General features: G+C 50.0%; 9 protein-coding genes across 9 annotated transcripts; 6 read left to right on the top strand and 3 right to left on the bottom strand.

Moving 5' to 3' along the window:
* Positions 1 to 654: 654 nt before the first annotated feature.
* Positions 655 to 2,049, top strand: BDP55DRAFT_368318 (uncharacterized protein). The gene is made up of 4 exons (XM_060567089.1): positions 655 to 979; positions 1,036 to 1,448; positions 1,511 to 1,686; positions 1,742 to 2,049. The coding sequence occupies exons 1-4, from the start codon at positions 886 to 888 to the stop codon at positions 1,767 to 1,769; spliced, it is 711 nt and encodes a 236-aa protein (XP_060423849.1). The 5' UTR covers positions 655 to 885; the 3' UTR covers positions 1,770 to 2,049.
* A 445-nt stretch (positions 2,050 to 2,494) lies between these two features.
* BDP55DRAFT_563826 (S-adenosyl-L-methionine-dependent methyltransferase) lies at positions 2,495 to 4,091 on the top strand (the record flags this gene model as incomplete). The annotated part of the gene is made up of 9 exons (XM_060570277.1): positions 2,495 to 2,620; positions 2,676 to 2,705; positions 2,764 to 2,854; positions 2,916 to 2,957; positions 3,019 to 3,179; positions 3,261 to 3,298; positions 3,364 to 3,501; positions 3,560 to 3,979; positions 4,040 to 4,091. The coding sequence occupies 9 exons, from the start codon at positions 2,495 to 2,497 to the stop codon at positions 4,089 to 4,091; spliced, it is 1,098 nt and encodes a 365-aa protein (XP_060423848.1).
* Positions 4,092 to 4,822: 731 nt separating this feature from the next.
* Positions 4,823 to 6,441, top strand: BDP55DRAFT_697938 (S-adenosyl-L-methionine-dependent methyltransferase; the record flags this gene model as incomplete). The annotated part of the gene is made up of 8 exons (XM_060577739.1): positions 4,823 to 4,924; positions 5,084 to 5,177; positions 5,228 to 5,269; positions 5,361 to 5,515; positions 5,592 to 5,629; positions 5,691 to 5,828; positions 5,893 to 6,312; positions 6,378 to 6,441. 8 exons carry the CDS (start codon positions 4,823 to 4,825, stop codon positions 6,439 to 6,441), a joined length of 1,053 nt encoding a protein of 350 aa, XP_060423847.1.
* A 107-nt stretch (positions 6,442 to 6,548) lies between these two features.
* On the bottom strand, positions 6,549 to 7,337 carry BDP55DRAFT_733588 (NAD-dependent epimerase/dehydratase; the record flags this gene model as incomplete). The annotated part of the gene is made up of 1 exon (XM_060580113.1): positions 6,549 to 7,337. The coding sequence occupies one exon, from the start codon at positions 7,335 to 7,337 to the stop codon at positions 6,549 to 6,551; it is 789 nt and encodes a 262-aa protein (XP_060423846.1).
* A 1,075-nt stretch (positions 7,338 to 8,412) lies between these two features.
* BDP55DRAFT_563749 (WSC domain-containing protein) lies at positions 8,413 to 10,075 on the top strand (the record flags this gene model as incomplete). Its single annotated transcript, XM_060570272.1, has 2 exons — positions 8,413 to 8,548; positions 8,601 to 10,075. The coding sequence occupies 2 exons, from the start codon at positions 8,413 to 8,415 to the stop codon at positions 10,073 to 10,075; spliced, it is 1,611 nt and encodes a 536-aa protein (XP_060423845.1).
* Positions 10,076 to 10,148: 73 nt separating this feature from the next.
* Positions 10,149 to 12,051, bottom strand: BDP55DRAFT_772875 (uncharacterized protein; the record flags this gene model as incomplete). The annotated part of the gene is made up of 3 exons (XM_060581148.1): positions 10,149 to 10,825; positions 10,876 to 11,749; positions 11,809 to 12,051. 3 exons carry the CDS (start codon positions 12,049 to 12,051, stop codon positions 10,149 to 10,151), a joined length of 1,794 nt encoding a protein of 597 aa, XP_060423844.1.
* A 563-nt stretch (positions 12,052 to 12,614) lies between these two features.
* Positions 12,615 to 14,226, top strand: BDP55DRAFT_563872 (putative dibenzothiophene desulfurization enzyme A; the record flags this gene model as incomplete). The annotated part of the gene is made up of 5 exons (XM_060570282.1): positions 12,615 to 12,890; positions 12,946 to 13,119; positions 13,173 to 13,243; positions 13,293 to 13,475; positions 13,530 to 14,226. 5 exons carry the CDS (start codon positions 12,615 to 12,617, stop codon positions 14,224 to 14,226), a joined length of 1,401 nt encoding a protein of 466 aa, XP_060423843.1.
* A 402-nt stretch (positions 14,227 to 14,628) lies between these two features.
* Positions 14,629 to 16,412, top strand: BDP55DRAFT_697933 (major facilitator superfamily domain-containing protein; the record flags this gene model as incomplete). Its single annotated transcript, XM_060577738.1, has 9 exons — positions 14,629 to 14,645; positions 14,775 to 14,827; positions 14,883 to 15,233; positions 15,290 to 15,642; positions 15,751 to 15,822; positions 15,847 to 15,898; positions 15,976 to 16,052; positions 16,104 to 16,203; positions 16,255 to 16,412. 9 exons carry the CDS (start codon positions 14,629 to 14,631, stop codon positions 16,410 to 16,412), a joined length of 1,233 nt encoding a protein of 410 aa, XP_060423842.1.
* A 117-nt stretch (positions 16,413 to 16,529) lies between these two features.
* On the bottom strand, positions 16,530 to 17,025 carry BDP55DRAFT_733584 (Glyoxalase/Bleomycin resistance protein/Dihydroxybiphenyl dioxygenase; the record flags this gene model as incomplete). Its single annotated transcript, XM_060580112.1, has 2 exons — positions 16,530 to 16,551; positions 16,619 to 17,025. The coding sequence occupies 2 exons, from the start codon at positions 17,023 to 17,025 to the stop codon at positions 16,530 to 16,532; spliced, it is 429 nt and encodes a 142-aa protein (XP_060423841.1).
* Positions 17,026 to 17,230: the final 205 nt, after the last annotated feature.

Below are 17,230 nucleotides of genomic sequence, written 5' to 3'. Positions count from 1 at the left end.
CAGATGACGCCATTCTGTAGGGCTCTAGATCTACAGGATCGTCAAGGGATTTGAAGGCTAGTTTTTTATGTGCGTAGGTACTATGGTCTCTGGGTGTCTGGGTAGAAGATAGGTTATTGGGTGCGAGCAAGGACGCTTACCGTAGGCAAAGTAAACACCTAAGAATGAAACGAGTCCGAATGGCATTTTCGCAGAACTGATTGAGTTCCCAGGACTACCATCGCCGTCGAGAAGCAACAAAAGTGCTCAACTTGTTGTGATTACGGCCTGACGAGGGTCAGCCTATCTTTGTGACCAAGATCCTGCCTTTGCCCCTCATGTCCGCATCGACCTAAGCAATGTTTGGTCCCATCTTCATTTCTGTTCCATCATCATAGGCTAGTGGGACCTCAGTTTCGGCCGCTAACGTAGCTCTGTAGGGCCATCCCGCTGCACCCCTGCAGGAAAACAGCAGTGTGAGTGGCTGACGATTCTGAACTAATCGTTGATGGCTTAGGTGAACCCCAGACTACGTACCACCAATCAGGTCCAAGATATCCTAGATGGAACACGTCTCGATGCGATGAACGTTATAACAGCTTTGAGTTGATCAGATGTGAGGTCAAGTGACGAGTGCCAAGCTTCATGATCAGTTCGAGGTGCTGCAATGGTATGCACATACTTTCAGCTACGGCTGCCTCGCTGATGTTCCGTGTTGCATAAGCTCGGACAAACTGATGGGAGGGATTTGTCTGCTGGAAGAGGCAAGATGACTGATGGCTTCGGACTATAAAGCCAACGGCTCACCGCGGTCTTTTGATGCAGTAGATAGTTGACATTGCAGTGACGGACTTTTACAACATTATCAAAATAATCCTTTATCACGGCTTCTTTCGAAACACCACGATGAGATATCAATCATTTTTCGTCTCCTCTTTTTCAGTGCAGGCCGCACTGGCGGCGCTGAATGAGCCCTGCTATGGCTCCGGTGGTAGAGCCGGTACGATAATATCACCCGCGTCTCGAACAAAAACCCTCGACTGACTGTTCTCTCAGGTGTTTGCGTAACTACAAGTTCCTGCTCCTCGAACGGAGGTACAACTATCGACGGCGGTTGTCCCGCCGATGCTTCCAACATCAAGTGCTGCACCAAAGCTTCCTGCGGAAGTGGGGGCAATTGTCGTTGGACAAGCGACTGTGCAGGAACATCTGCTTCGAATCAGTGTCCAGGTCCTAGTGGCTTCAAGTGCTGCTCTTCTACCGCCACCGGATTCGGCGTCTACGACGATCCAACCATTCCATCTGTCGGTGCCTGTAAACAGGTCGCTGTCAGCGGCGCGAAGAAGATCGTCGCAGCGTTTTCTGGGAGGGTCAGGCAAATCTACTGCACTCGCGACTGTACATGCCCTGGCGACTCGGATCATTGCTGCGGCAAAGCGACAGATATGATGTGCTCTGATGCTGGTGGTGTGAGTGAATCCCACCGCGTTGATTGTTTGCTTCCAACATTACGTGGCTAATTCCTCTGCAGGTCCCCACTATCTCAGGCAAGGAGATTGCCGAGTGGGTTATGAACAACCGAGCAACGCTCGACCTTAAGTACGTTATTTGGGGCCAGAAGATCTGGAATCCTTCTCAGGACTCGGTCAAGTCTTGGTCTGGCTGGCGAAGTATGGATGATCGCGGAGACTTTACTGCGAATCACTGGTAAGTTTTCCTGACTGAATAGAACCCCAGAACTCTCTATTCATTTGATTTCTAGGGACCATGTTCATGTGAGCTATAACTAAGGACGGAATAAGCTCGTCGGAATGTGGGAATCAAGGGCGCAATGGAACAGGACAGGGTCTGGCCAGGCTTCGAGGAGTCATTGGATGGAAGAATTTGCAGGGAGAATCCGTACCTTATATGCCCTCGCCGAAGCACGAATATAGACAGTTTCGCGACCGTCACGCGTGTGCTGAGGTGGGCTACTGTGCAGCTGGACCGGCTTCTGTACCCGAAATTAGACATGAACCCTGCTCTGTCCTCGAAGCTGTCCTCGTAAACATTGAATCTGAATCCGAAGGGAATTCTTTAGCTACCTCAGAGAAATTAAATGTGTGTTCTAAGAGTGGCAGGTGGTGATCATAGGTACAGACAATAGAAACTCCTTCCCGACAGGAAGTAGCAGAATATTCCCCGCCAACGGTTGCAGCACGCAGTTGACACATACGCACCAGGTCATCCAAAGAGGATCTTTTACCTTTCTGTCGCTTCGATCCGATAGGACAGCGGACTTATCTCTTTTCTAGGCATCTAGGCAGAGAGCCCACATATATCGCCTTCAACCGCGTGGTCAAAACCAACATGCATACAGCACTTCACTCTGGCTAAGGTGAGGGGTAAATTACCGAGCCAACAGGCTTCTTGTGTTTAAAAGTTGCGTTGCTCGTCACGATCCGAGACGCAAGATCAGTTCACGCAGTCTTCTTATTATGAGAAATCCTGCTTCTTCTTTAGCGAAGCTGATACAATGGCATCAAACACTGATGCAGCCGCAGCGGCCCAAACGGCCTCTCGACTTCGATCATCTCTCGTGGCGCAGGCTCAACAACCTAAACTCACAACTACCATCGCCCCGGACCTTCATCCAGATGATGTGAGATAATAATAGAAGTCAGAAATCTGTGTTTTCTTTTACTGATTGAAGAAAGTCTGGAGATGACTCCTCTGTAAGAGGGGAGGTAAGCTTTAGCCCGGCCACCCTGAAAGGGTCTTCTTATTGACGGCAGTGATCTTCAGAGCATTGCTTCCTCCAGCACTAGCGTGGCTGACTCCGTACTTCAATACCGTCTTGAAAATGGAAGGACATACCATAAGTACAAGGATGGCAGTGAGTTAATGAAGAAGAGAGTCCGGAGATGTAACAAACCATGACCACTAACAGAGTACAGAATATTCCATTCCTAATGGTGAGCAAGAGAGGGAGCGCCTTGGTGAGACGCCAAATTTCTTGCCAATCTTTTTCTCTGACCCAAGGCTAATTGAAATGGAAAGATGTGCAGCACAACATGTTCCTACTCAGTTTCGACAATCAACTCGGGACTGCACCTCCCAACAAGAAGGACTCTGGTGTTGAAGTCAAGAGAGTTCTGGACGTTGGAACTGGAACTGGAATCTGGGCTATAGAGTTTGGGGACGAGTACCCCGAAACTGAAGTGAGTGGAAGTCTTAGACTCTATCGCCTATATGTGACTGTGCTACGTTGCTGATTGTAGAGCGTGATTTGAACTCAACAGGTTCTTGGGGTTGATCTTTCGGCAATTCAGCCAGTATCGTAAGTTTCGGCCCTTGCTATTGCCAATTGGTTCGTATTCACGATTGACATGCTTTTTTCAACAGCACGCCCCCGAATGTGAAATTTGAGATTGATGATGTTGAGGAGCCGTGGACTTTCTCGCAATCCTTCGATTACATTCATAGTCGCCTGATGACAGCATGTATTGGTGATTGGAAGCAATACATACAGAAATGTTTCGAGTAAGTTACGTGCACAAGTTGATCAACCAAATTCACGCTGATAATGTAATCACTGAAGCAACTTGAACCCCAACGGATATCTTGAGCTCAACGAAGTCGATTTGTACGGCAAGTCAGACGACGGTACACTCGCCGACGATGGTGCCATACACAAATTCTCAAAGCTGTGGGGCGAAGCGGCGGTCAAATTTGGGCATCCATTCCAGGATAACTCGACTCTGAAGGACCTCATGACCGAGGCCGGGTTTGTTGACATCAAAGTGCAGTTATTCAAGTGGCCTACCAACCCGTGGCCTCGGGATGCAAAACATAAAGAGCTCGGGTACTGGAACCTCGATAACACCATTGCTGGGCTCGAAGGTTTCATGCTAGGTCCTTTGACGAGAGCCCATGACTGGAGCAAAGACGAGGTTACAGTCTTTGCAATGGAAGTCCGCAACGAGATGAAGAACCCACGCATTCATGCTTACCAGACCATGTAAGTGGCCCTATTATCGATAAGTTAGCTATTTGAGTATTTGGCTAATTCTCGGATCAGCTGGTCTGTTTACGGTAGAAAACCTGCTGCGGAGGAAGTTGCGGCCAACTGATTTATCAGTGGTTAATTGAGATCTGGACTTGCCTTGTGGTGGTAGGCAATGTGGTTTAGTGATGGAGATGGATGCTAGGATAGCATTTGATGGAGAGTGGCCATCACGCGCGTCCATTCTTCTCAAGGCCTGTGTTGACTTGTGCTCTCACATGCTCTTCAGCCAAGAAGATAAACCAGGAATGTTGTGATCTTACGTTTGACTCCTAAATCATATTGACGTCGCTCATTAGCCTGGCCGCCAATTCGAATGACCGTACTACTGTTGATTGATAGTGAAAGCACGAAGCATTCTGCAAAGTGTCACATTTACAAAGAGTTAATCGTCAAACATCTTGAGCCAGCCCCGGGTACTCCGTAAATACTGTTAATAACTCAGACTAGACTAGGGTCAGAAATCTTAAGATCCACTGTTTACTGCATTCGAGGATCTGATACGTGCATTATATCATCTCTTCGGGGGTTTCCTCCCTGGATATGGTGTTGGATGGGACGCTCGCCGTAAACATGCATGACTGTACCCAGCCAAGGAGAGGGGTAAGAACAGATCCTACTTTGGTCATTCATTTCGACAGATAAATCAATTGACGGGTCTGCTGCTGATTATTGTTCCTCTTTATTTCAATTCCAGGCAATATCATCACCAAATCTTTGCGTCAAAGTCCAGACGCGACTCTCTCGATCCACCCCCACGCCTGCGCAAGAGCGTCTTCGAGAGCAGCACTTCCAACGATGTGCACGACAGATAACACGGCCAACAGCCCGCCACGTGCAGCTGAGGGAAATCAAAGTAACGTCGCGATAGACGACCACGATAATATTGCTGCCGAAGAGGTAATGCTAGGTGTGCGCCAATTACATTTGGTACAGCGCACTAACATTCCTATTTCCTAAGAGCACGGATGATGATGCTTCTGCTGCTGGCGTACGTTGCCTGTCCTCAGCGTTTTATAATAGCGGATAAACAAGATCATCAATTGAAACTTTCTTTAGCAAAGCGTTGCTTCATCTATCACAAGCCTGTCCAGCTCGATCTTCGACTACCGCTTAGAGAATGGCAGGACTTATCACAAGTACAAAGACGGCAGTGAGATTTCTGGTAGACTTTCTACGCGACAGTAACACTGACTCGTGCAGAATATTATGTTCCGAACGACGAGACAGAAAACGATCGACTTGGTTTGTGCAGCAAGGCCTTTTTCTCTGCGGTTTCTCCAACCGCTCATTGCGATAGTGGGACTGTCATGTTAATATTAGGTCCGACAACTAGATTTACAACACAACATGTTCATCAGAACTTTCCGTAATCGACTGGGCACTGCGCCCCCCAATAACCCTGAATCCAAAATCGGTCGGGTATTGGATGTCGGTACAGGCACAGGAATTTGGGCAATGGAGTTCGGAGACGAGCACCCTGAAGCTGAGGTCAGGTGCTGAACAGTCATCAACGACGTACAAACGTAGCAGAGCCTTTCACCCTTTACTAACATTGACATCACAGGTTCTCGGCATTGATTTGTCTCCTGCCCAACCAGAGTTGTGAGTCAGCCTGAAAGGTCATTGTACACCCGGACACCATGGCTTACTTATGCCCCTATAGTGTCCCTCCGAATGTACGCTTTGAGATCGACGATCTCGAGGAGCCTTGGACATACTCTCGGCCATTCGACTACATTCATAGCCGCGTACTTGATTCATGTATCACTGATTGGAAGGCTTACTTCCAACAAAGCTTTGAGTACTGATATCCATCAACTCCACGTAAAACAAGATTACCGTTACTAAACTAAACTCTGTGATAGTCATTTAAATCCAGGTGGTTATCTTGAGATCCAGGAGATCGACGCCGAGCCTCGTTCTGACGACGGCACTTTGAGAGCCGACTCCTCCCTGATGAAGAGTCTGCGGCTTTTGAAGGAAGCAGCAGACTTCTTCAAGCGCCCCTTCAAAGACATCAAGTCGCTGGCTGATATCATGGCCGAAGTCGGCTTTGAGGATATCCATCTGGAGAGATACAAGTGGCCTACGAATCCATGGCCAAAAGACCGGAATTACAAAGAACTCGGCGGGTGGGCTTATGAGAACCTAGCTGTTAATTGGGAGGCGTTTCTCATGGCGCCTTTGACTAGGGCTCTGAACTGGACAAAAGAGGAGGTGTTGATACTTGCTATGGAGGCAAGAAGAGATCTTGGTGACAGAAGTATCCACGCCTACTTCACGGTGTAAGAAGAATGCCCTGCTCTCAGTGCCCATCGGCGACTTTTGTCTTAATACTGACACTCTACAGCTGGGCGATACATGGTCGAAAGCCATTGAAGGCCAAGTCGACTGAAGAAGGAACTACTACGTAGTTGAGCCCTCGGCTGCACAGCTTCCGACCGACGGAATAGGGCTGTAGAAAGACCTCTTCTATTCTTTTGAAAGACATTCATGAGTCATAATCATTGATTTTGTGTGCCTAGTAGTAACCTTCAAAAGTATCTTCATGATCTTTCGCCACCTTTGAAACAGCTTCTTTGATCGTTGGGCTGTCGTCCTTGGGCCCCAGCACATCGAATGCTAGCCCGTAGGTCTTCTCATTTTGAATCGCGGCGTAGATGACCTTGGCAACATCTTCCCTGGGAATCATGCCGACAGTGCCAACTTTTCCGGCGCGTGCCTTTCCAGTACTAAGTCCCTCAGTCAAGCCACCAGGTCTCACGATGGTATAGTTGAGCTTGCGATCCGCATTCCCCACCCTCAACTCCGTGTCGGCCGCTAGCTTAGCCCGGAGAATGGGACCGATGATACCCCACATGCGGTCGCTGAGCTTCTCATCGGCCTCGGTGTACCAGTCCGGAACGGGCTTGCTGTCTCGGTCGCGGACGTCGAGGGCGCTGACGACGATGTAGCGTTTGGCGACCACGTTGGCCTTGGCCAGGGCATCCATGGCGCGAATGGCTCCATCCCGGTCAACGGCCTCAGCAGACTTGGGGTCCTTGCCACCAGCAGCCCACACCACAACGTCAGGCCGGGTGCCTTCAATGATTTTAATAAAGTCGACCTCTGAAGCGGTAGAGATGTCCTGGACAATTGGCTTTGCGCCGATGGCTTCCAAGTCCGGAACCTGTTCCGGATTGCGGATAACGCTGAAGACGGTGTGCGGGGTATCGGCGTCCCGAAGGATCGTTGTCAATTGACGGGCGGTTTTGCCATTGCCACCAAATATGAGGGTGGTTGGCATGTGAAGGATTGAAGCGTCGCCCATGTTGAATTGTTGTGCTTATACACGTAGTATCTGAGTCGAGATATAATCAGAGGTTATACGGGTACCAGCAGATATGTCGGGGTCAACAAAGCTCCGAGAGCGCCGAACAGTTAGCTCCTGAATTGACTTCGATGACGGCATAATCCCAACACGCACTGGAACGGAAGAAGTCCAGGGCCGGGGGAAAGGGTTCGGGCAGCCGTTTTTCCGTTATTCTTGACACTGGACGGAACTTGGTCAGCGCCAAGTTGCACATTCTTACAGCACATTTTACCCCCTAGGCGAAGATTACTTAGGTCCTTCACTGATTGAGACTTTCAGCAATCAAGTTAGCTTTCTGTCAAGTTCAGAGGCCCAAAATTATGTGGGCAAAGTGGGTGAACCCCGAGCCAGAAGCCCCAAAACCGTGTCAAAACTTCAGTCACAACAACATCTTGCCTGCAATCTTCGCACTTTTGCATGTTAACAACTGCCTGTTCGATTCGCCTTGTCAGACGATACCTCGGGTTCCTCTTGCCATGATCCCGGCCGATTTCTATGTCGCGTGATCCGGATCTGGTAGGGCGTCCGCCCACGCATCATCTTGACACGAACAAGCTACAGCACGCTGCGACGGTGCGCTGACCGTCACCCACGTCGCTCGTATTTCAGGCACTATGCTAGGTAATTACAGCTGCCGTATTGGGCAGGAGACTATTCCCCACGATGCATTAGGGATCAGCTAGGGAGGCCTGGTCTCGGGAAATGAACTAGACCAGCACTTAACTTCAAGCATATCTGGGCAGGGTCCACAACGGTAGGAACCGACGGGATGATGGGAGCTCGCTATCGGCATTGAGAGGAACTAGAATAGCATGGTGGGATAGGGGAATACGAGATCTTGTCCCCCCAAGCGCACAAATGTCTCCGTCCCATCATTCAAGGGTCGCCCCGTTCAACGTTGCATTGCCCAGATGGAAGAGCTTTTCTCGAAGCCCATAAAGCGAATGAGGGCTGGCACGATGTCAGATGAACTGAATGTTTGGTTGCGCACCTGCCTTTCTATTCAGTCGTTCTCTATAGGCCTGCATCCATCATGAAGCAGAGCATCCTGTTCACGCTCGCTCTGGCGTCCATCGCCGCAGCGGAGTATGTCTGGCCTTCTCAGTACGATGAGATTGAGGATCACCTCTCTCTTCAGTCCGGATACCTTCGCAGAGGTTTCATCGATGGTCGGTTGCCTCTCTACCACAGAATCTCAATCAATTACTGACAATAGATTAGGCGTCATTACCTGTGGCTTCGGCACGAGCGTTCCAGGCCGTCAGAACTCTGCTGAATGGATTCGCGCCGCTTTCCATGACATGGCCACACACGATGCCGCCGCCGGCACTGGTGGTTTGGATGCTTCCATCTTCTTCGAGCTGGATCGCCCAGAAAACATCGGAGGCGCTTTTAACAACACCTTTGGATTCTTCAGCAGCTTCCACTCCATTCGTGCCTCTGCTTCTGATCTGTTGGCTATGAGTGTCCTTGTCGCCAGCTTTTCGTGCGGCGGAATCCAAATCCCGTTCCGCGCCGGCCGTATCGACGCTCAAGAGGCCGGCCCTGCTGGTGTCCCGGAGCCTCAGACCGATCTCAACACTACTCAGGAAGCTTTCACCAGGGCAGGCTTCTCTCAAGGCGACATGATCGCCATGGTGGCATGCGGTCACACTCTGGGAGGAGTGCACAGTACGGACTTCCCCGAGATCGTCGGCGTCGAGGCGGACCCGAACAACGACACCGTAGCCCACTTCGACACCGAATTTGCCAACTTCGACAACGTCGTTGTGACCGAATACTTGGATGGTACAACCAAGAACCCTCTGATTGTTGGAACGAACGACACGCTCAACTCGGACAAGCGCATATTCGCCGCAGACGGAAACAAGACGATGCAAGCCATGGCCGACCCCGCTGCGTTTCAGGCCACCTGTGCCGACATCTTCACTCGCATGATTGACACCGTTCCCGCCAACGTTAAGCTCAGCGATCCCATCGTGGCCACAGACATTAAGCCCTACATCAGCGGCCTGTTCCTCAAGGATGACGGCAACTTGTCCTTCGGCGGCCGCATTCGCATCCGCACCACCGCAGTCACTGGCCGAGACCCCAATGATCTCTCGGTTCAACTGACATTCGCTGACCGCAACGCCAATGGATCAGCCGTCATAACTACCCGTAAGGCGACCTTTCAAGGTGGAAGTGCGTCTGGCTTATGGAGGGAGAGCTTCTCCTGGTGGGAGTTCGACACCACGATCAGCCCTGACACGGGCATCAGCAAGTTCTACATCCACGTTACCAAGCCCTCAACCAACGAAACCATCACGTACGACAATGGTGGCAACGGATATCCCATGAGCGACGTCCTCCTGTATCAGCAGTCCCAGTCTTGCATCGGAAATGTTGCGGATGGAAAGCTGCCGGTCACAGTCAAGGCTCTTGTTCGCAAGGACCGCACGCCTGCCACTGCTGATGGCTTGACAATGGATCTGGTTCACGAGGTCCGAAGGCAGGGAGGCATTGTCCCCAGATTGGACGTTGAAAAGATCAACTTCCAAGCTGCTGGAGAGGATCAAGGCCAGTGGTCGGTTTATACGGCCAATGGAAGCGTCGATGCCGACGGATGGAACACCAGCTTTGACATCAAGTTGGGTGGTGATAACCCCGCCGAAGTTGAGTTTCAGAAGACGGGAGCTTTGAGTTCCTGCAGTTAGACACATGCAGTATCCGTAATGGTAATGAAATTAGATATCCAGTCTTAGATGAAGTGCAACGATGAATCAGCTACTAGCTCACCCACCATTTCTCATGATAGCTTCTCAGGTCTACATCACCACTTAAAGCACCCTTCTCCAACCAAGGAGTCAGATCTAATTCCACATCAGTCTCGCCATGAGCAGCCGCAACATCTTTCTTGGTCCAGCCATTTCCTAGCCACCCAAACCTGTTTCCTTGGGGGTTCTGATAGGTGTACTCAAAGTCCTCCCATCTCGGATCCTTCCGAACCAGGTCAACATGAGCAGCACTGCCGGGCCAGAGACCATGAATCCTCCCTCCCTTGATCCCGCCATTGTACCAGGAGCTGCAGTGCTCACTCATGACAGTGCGAGGAAAGAAGGCTTCAGTATAGGCTCGGAAATCACGGGTCGCAGCTGTTGACGGAGCTATGGTCCGTAAACCTTGGGTTGTAAATTTGCGAAGTATTTTGGCAACGTATGTGAGCTGGTTCTCGACCGCATGACACAGCGTTCCTGCTGGTCCAGTGGCATTTGGTCCCAGTACTGTAATGAAGTTTGGAACCTCTGGGGCAAGCATCCCTAGATAGGTGTCTGGGAATCCCGGTTCTCCGCCAGGCCTCCAAGCCTTTTGAAGGTCAAGTCCCTTGTAGACAACGGGGAACTGGGTGCTGAATGTGATGTCGTGACCTGTACTGCAAATCACAGCATCAACGTCACGAAGAGCGCCTAACTGAATCAGCCAAAGAAGTTGTCACGATTAGCTGGTAATAACGCACCATCCACAGTCCGAATCCCGGTTTCAGTGAACTCTAAGATTCTGTCGGTAATGTAGTTGACGTTCTCCGCATTCAGCGCCTCGAGATAGCCGGGTCCGGGCGTCAGTCGCCGACAGCCTACTGGAAACTCAGGTATAATCTCATCAGCAAGCTCGGAATTAGCTCCTAGCCGCGCTCTCATAAGTTCTTTGATATAATTTTCAGCCGCTGCATTCTGAGGGCCGTCCTTGAAGATACCTCCGAAGCGACTGAAAAGCTTCCCCTCCAGGGCTTTGCGAAAGCTGAGATACTTCTCGGGGTCTGATCGCGCGTCTTCGATATTGTTTACGACAAAGTCTGCCAAGTCTTCCCCGCCGATCGGAGCTGCGACCCAAGTTTTGTTGCGAGCGTAATGGTCGATGCTAGTAGCCACCTTCTGCAATTGAGGGAGTACTTGTAGTCCGGAAGCGCCGTTCCCAATGACTGCGATCCGCTTCCCCTTTGCATCAAACTTGGGATCCCAATTGGAGGTATGCCGCAAGTGCCCCTTGAACTTGTCGATGCCAGGATACTGTGGAAGTTTTGGGTCGCTGAAGTGACCCGTGGCAGTAATCAGGAAGTTGGCCTCGTCAGTAATTACACCGTCGTCTGTCTGTATCTGGACAACCCATTTGGCTTTTTCCTCAGACCATTCCGCAGAGGAAACGCTGTGCTTGAAGTGAATGTACTTCCGCACGTCGAACCTTTCCGCTACGCCTTGCCAGTAAGATTGAATCTCGGAGCCAGTGGCATACGCCTCAGTCCAATCTGTTGATGGAGCAAACGTAGCCTGGTAGGCGTGGGCGGGCACATCGCACCGAACACCTGGGTAGACGTTGTTATACCAGACACCTCCCTTCATGAACTCAAGTATCAGCAATTATTGCTTTGAAGTATCCTTCTCCTTTGACTCACAAGATCTTTGTTTCTTTCGTAGACTACGAGATCCAGGTTGGGAACCTTTGCGGGGAGTAAAATGCCAGCGGTGATGCCAGAGATGCCGGCACCCACGACAATGGCTCGAACAGTTTGGTGTTCGTCAATTGGATGCTCTTCTATCAGATAGTGAGGTCTGATGGTTCGCAGAATGTCATTGTCAGCCGCCAAAAGGGAATTTGTGGCACCAGTAGACGGGTCTAGTATCGCGCCTGGCGCCATGGTTGATAACTCTAACGAAAAACCACAAATTTGCTTGACTCTACCGAATTCCAATTAGTCTACGTCGTGCCGGAAAGATATTCAGTTTCTATCTTCGATGATGTCGACTACTAGCGTATGAGCATACACAATTCCATAGATGGCGCAACTATCACTGTTGCTTGCAAATGACCCCTGTTCTCGAAGCCATGGGATTGTGCATCTGAAGTCACCCGGCAAGAAGTTCCCCTCGGAGGTCTTTTGAGGGGAAGCAGAACTCCATTGGTTCAATACAAGCTTGCAATCAGGGATGAGTCGACTGTTTAATACGCCATACACAACTTAGCTTGCGAATCTGCTAAATCCCGGTTCTGTCCGGATTTCTGGTAAGAAATTGCAAGACTCAATAATCCTGACTCAAAGCCGAAATCGGCTTCAGGATGATTGCGTGATTCTCCAAGACTGAAGTAGGCAATACTTTATCAATGAGAACATGCTTTCTTTCGCCGATGATACCAAACGCAGGACCGGCACATTTCCTCCATTGAGCTTGGCTCAACGCAGCACAAATTTGCCCCGCCAACATGGACCCTTCCGCTAAGCGGCAAATCATCCTCAATGCATTTGACATGTTCAGCCCGAGCCACCTATGCTTCGGCCAGTGGCGCAGGGGTAAAGATGAAGTCGCCGACAAGTTTGGGGATCTCAATTACTGGACCAATCTCGCGCAGACACTTGAACAAGGAAACATTAACGCATTGATATTGGCCGATACCTTTGGTCAGCACGATGTTTACAAGGGAAGCGCCGAACCGACGATACGAACGAGTTGCCAGTTCCCCATGGGTGATCCTGTTATAGTAAGCAACGAATTTGATGGTTTTGTCGGCTACCATACATTAACACTAAGAGCAGCCGGTGACAGCGATGGCAGCTGTGACGAAGAAGCTTGGATTCATCGTCACAACCAGTACGAGTTATGAGGCACCATTTGTCATCGCCAAAAGATTCTCAACCCTCGACCATCTTACGAAAGGCCGTTTTGGCTGGAATATTGTCACTTCTTTCAAGGAATCCGCTGCTAAAGCCGTACGTTAGACTCCTCTTTCAAGCATTTCAAGCACATGGCTAAGGCTCAACAGGTCGGTGTGCCTTATGTTGAACACGATGAAAGATACGCCGCTGCTGATGAATACATGGAGTTGCTCTACAAGTGAGTAAATCCAATGACTGTCTATAAAGACTTATGACTAAGGTATCAGAATTTGGGAAAGCTCATGGGCAGATGACGCTCTCAAAAAGGAGGCAACAAGCAACACTTATGCTGATCCCAGTCGCATACGTTGGATCAAGCATCACACGGCAAGATTCAACGTAGATGCCCCTCACATTTTGCATCCTTCTCCTCAAAGAACTCCGTTTCTGCTTCAAGCAGGGACGTCGCCGTAGGTACAAAACTCATAGCAAACACAAGTTAGGAACAACTAACAATCCCACAGCGCCGGTATAGATTTTGCTGCCAAGCATGCTGAAGGTATCATGATATCGGGGCTTTCACCTCACATTTTGGCGCCGCGCGTAGCCGCCATCCGTCATAAAGCTGCTGAGTCTGGTCGTGATCCTCGTAGTGTTAAGATCTTCGCCGTCATTACTCCAATTATCGGCAGGGCAGATGAAGAAGCTAAGGCGAAATACCGCAAAGCCTTGGAATATGCAAGCTTTGAGGCCGGTCTTGCATTCTTTTCAGGCAATGCTGGAATAGACCTTGCCAAATATGACCTCGATGCCGAGATTAGACCAGATGATGCAAATATTGACGGGCGGGTACACTCGCTGGTCAGCAGTCTCAAATATCGTGGCAATGACATTCCATCGTGGACGGCTCGCAACATTGGAAAGGCAATGGCAATCGGCGGGAACGGGCCTGTGCCTGTTGGATCAGCAGCCCGTGTCGCCGATTTCCTGGAGGAGTGGGTAAGAATTGCAGACTTGGATGGTTTCAACGTCGGGCACGTCACAAGCCCTGGGAGCTTTGAAGATTTGGTAGATTTATTGGTCCCTGAGCTCCGTCGAAGAGGACTGTACGGGCACGACGGACTCTTGGGAGATGGTATCACGTTGCGTGAGAGAATTTACGGTGCTGATCAGAGACACCTACGCAACGACCACTTTGGAAGTCGGTACAAATATGAATAGCGGCACAATGAGTAACCAAAGAGGGAAACAGGCTGGGCTTTAAAATCGTCTAGATTCCACTACCAAAAACTGCACAAAACCCAGAAACTGGCTCCAATTAATAATGTAAAGCCCACTTGACATGTTATGTTGTCATTTTTTCTAATCTTGCATCAGTTCCAGAGACTCGGTAACAGGCCGAGATTGGGCTCCTCCGACCTCGCTCCAATCATTGGGAACTCAAAGGGGTTCTGAAGCCCCCCCCCCCCTTTTCCTGATGCATCATTCTTGCCTATTTCCCTCTGGCAGTCAACGTGCTTCTACAACTACCCACGCAACAATTCTGATTGTCGTGGACTCCAAAAATGGATCAAAAGGAGATTATGGTGAGATTCTTGGGCCTCAGAAACCCTCGTCATCGAAATGGGACCTCATGAGAGGTGTTATATGGGACGGTCCTCGAACGAAAGAAGAACATAGCCTTATACAACGCCTCGACTTCTTTGTGCTGCAGCGTACAATTTAATTCCAACTTTGGCCTCGAAGCTGGACTGACGACGTTACAATAGAAGCTGGGCGACTTTTGGGTATTTCGTCAGACTACTTGACTCAAGTAACATAAGTAAGGACCATAATCTTGATCCTAGTGGAGCAAACAAATTCCCTACCATTGATAGCGAATGCGTATGTCAGTGGTATGAAAGAGTACCTAGACTTTCGAGGCAATAAGTACCTGCTGCAAACATTCTTCACTTGCGGGTATCTAGTCGGCCAAGTTCCTTCGCAATCCCTGCTCACTCGCAGCGCGATCTATTTTCATCTTCAAACAAACAAGCTAATGGCTGCCAATTCGCCCTTCAATTTACCTCCCCATGGCCGAGCTTCTTTTGGACTGTTTGTCACCCTTTGTTTTGCCGCAGTCAAGGACGTTCGTCAGGTCTTAGCAATGAGGTTCCTGCTTGGAGTTCTTGAAAGCCCCTTCATTTTCGGCGTTCTAACCATCATGGGGAGTTGGTATACCCCGCGAGGTAAGAGCTGTCATATCGCAAAGAACTGATATCTGTGCTCTGAGCTCGTCCCGCAGAGCTTTCCAAACGGATCTCAATTTTCTACTTGGCCAGCTATGCTGCCAGCATATTCAGCGGATATCCCTTGGTCGCAATTTGTAAGGGTCTTAATGGAGCCGGCGGTCTCCCAGGCTGGCAGTGGTTGTTCATTTTCTGTGGCATAATCTCGATCTGGGCTCCCATCTGGGGATGCTTCGCCGTCCCTGACAACCCTCATATTACAAAGGCCCTCTGGAAGCGTACAGGTGAGCAATCAAAGCACATAGCGCGGATGGAAGCCATCGACCGGCGCAAACCTAGGCCTTTGATGAAAGCTAGGGTCTCAGCGATATTCACCAACTGGCCCATCTACTTCTTCAGCTTCGCCTTGGTCTAAGCTTTCTGTCCTGTATGTGTGGCTCCCTCTACAGAGGATACTGACGTAGAGTTCAGTTGCCATTGTGTTGTCATGCAGCCCTTCAACTACTTTTCTGTCTAGCTCAAGTCCTTGAACCGTTTCACGGTATACCAAATCAAACTTTTCCCCACTGCAGCACAAGCGGTCGGCCTTGTGACTACTCTGCTGTATGCTTAGGTCTCTGATGGACTGGGAAAGAGGTGGCAGGTTCTGCTGATCTCAGCCTTTAGTACACGCAATCTCGGACATCTGACTTCGCTGATGAAATGCATACTATCAACCTCATCTGTATGACCATGGTAACAGTCGATTCCAGCTACGCGTTGATCTTTGTTGTATATGTTATTAACGCCGCTTCTTGGGGCTTCTGGCCAGTACTTTATGTGAGCCCTCTTTCTCTGCCGTTTTCCTAACTTGTTCCTGATTTTGTCTAGGCGTGGGCGATTGAGATCATGCACAAAAACATGGAGGAGCGCGCAATCGTCATCGGAGTCGCAGAGACTCTAGGCCAGGCCTTCATCGCATGGGTCCCTGGTAGGTAATTGTCTTCTCCTCGACATCTTCCAGAGATGCTGGTTGTTGCAGTGGTGATCCTAGATGTGGATAAATACGCGCCCTCCTTCCACATGGGATTCTCTGTCGTGTGTGGAGTGAGCGTTTTGAAGCTTTCGAGTATTTTCCTCATCAGATACGTTGAGAAGCGAAAGGTGACGAAGAACGACCAAGAAAGTACTAGCGAGTGATCACTGTTCTGCGAAGTCCTTCATTATTTTCAGTATTAGCAATGTAATATTGAGATTTCCTCGACCCATCGTCTACAGATTTGCAGGGAGAACGCAAACGGCGTAGTTAGTCGGCACTTATGACTTATAATGGGAGAGCCTGTAGATACCGGTGTTAGTTCTTTCCCGTTAGGTACCAGCGATATTCAACGCTGAGAAGTACTTACTCAATCAAGTTTCCGTCGGGATCCCTCACATAAACGCTCTGGATAGGACCCTGGGCGCCCGTCCGCGCAACGACTTTCTCACCCTCGAGAACCTGAACTCCATCCCCTTGGAACCCCTTAATCAGCTCTTCAAGGTTCGTGCCATCCTCCACCAAAAAACAGAGATCAGCCGTGCCAGGCAGCGCGGTCTTGGCCTTTGGCTCGAACTCCTTGCCCTGCTGGTGCAGATTGATCTTGTGCGTGCCAAACTTCAGTGCATGCCTCTGGACGGATGGTTCCAAAGGTGACGTGAATGTTTCCGCCTTCATTCCGAGATAATTTGTGTACCACTGGACCGTCTTTGGGACGCTTGCGCAGGTGAGCACGAGGTGATCTAGCGTCTTGACGACGGCTCTGGCTCCGGACATGGTGAGATGGTGCAGGGTAAAGCTTGCAGGCTTGATCGGCACAACAATTAGAGTCTTGGCGATTGTAAAAGTAGCGGCCGGGCGTGGGATATCTGCAGATGTTTCGCGTGAGAAGTGAAGTGAGGAAAAAGAGGAATGGGGTTTGGTGAGCGGCAAAGACGTCATTAGTGCGCTGCTAGGGCGGACCGTGCCGAATTTCCGAATC

This window comes from Colletotrichum godetiae, assembly GCF_030913485.1.
Source record: "Colletotrichum godetiae strain CBS 193.32 chromosome Unknown BDP55scaffold_65, whole genome shotgun sequence".
NCBI lineage: Eukaryota > Fungi > Ascomycota > Sordariomycetes > Glomerellales > Glomerellaceae > Colletotrichum > Colletotrichum godetiae.
Note: the sequence above shows the minus strand (reverse complement) of the source record. Positions and strands in the feature narration are given on the sequence as shown.

Bases quoted from the DNA above. Each gene is read 5' to 3' on its own strand.
- BDP55DRAFT_368318 (XM_060567089.1), top strand. From the start codon at position 886: ATGAGATATCAATCATTTTTCGTCTCCTCTTTTTCAGTGCAGGCCGCA. The intron at 1,449-1,510 runs GTGAGTGAATCC...ATTCCTCTGCAG, and splicing joins TGTGCTCTGATGCTGGTGGT to GTCCCCACTATCTCAGGCAA. The intron at 1,687-1,741 runs GTAAGTTTTCCT...TTTGATTTCTAG, and splicing joins GACTTTACTGCGAATCACTG to GGACCATGTTCATGTGAGCT.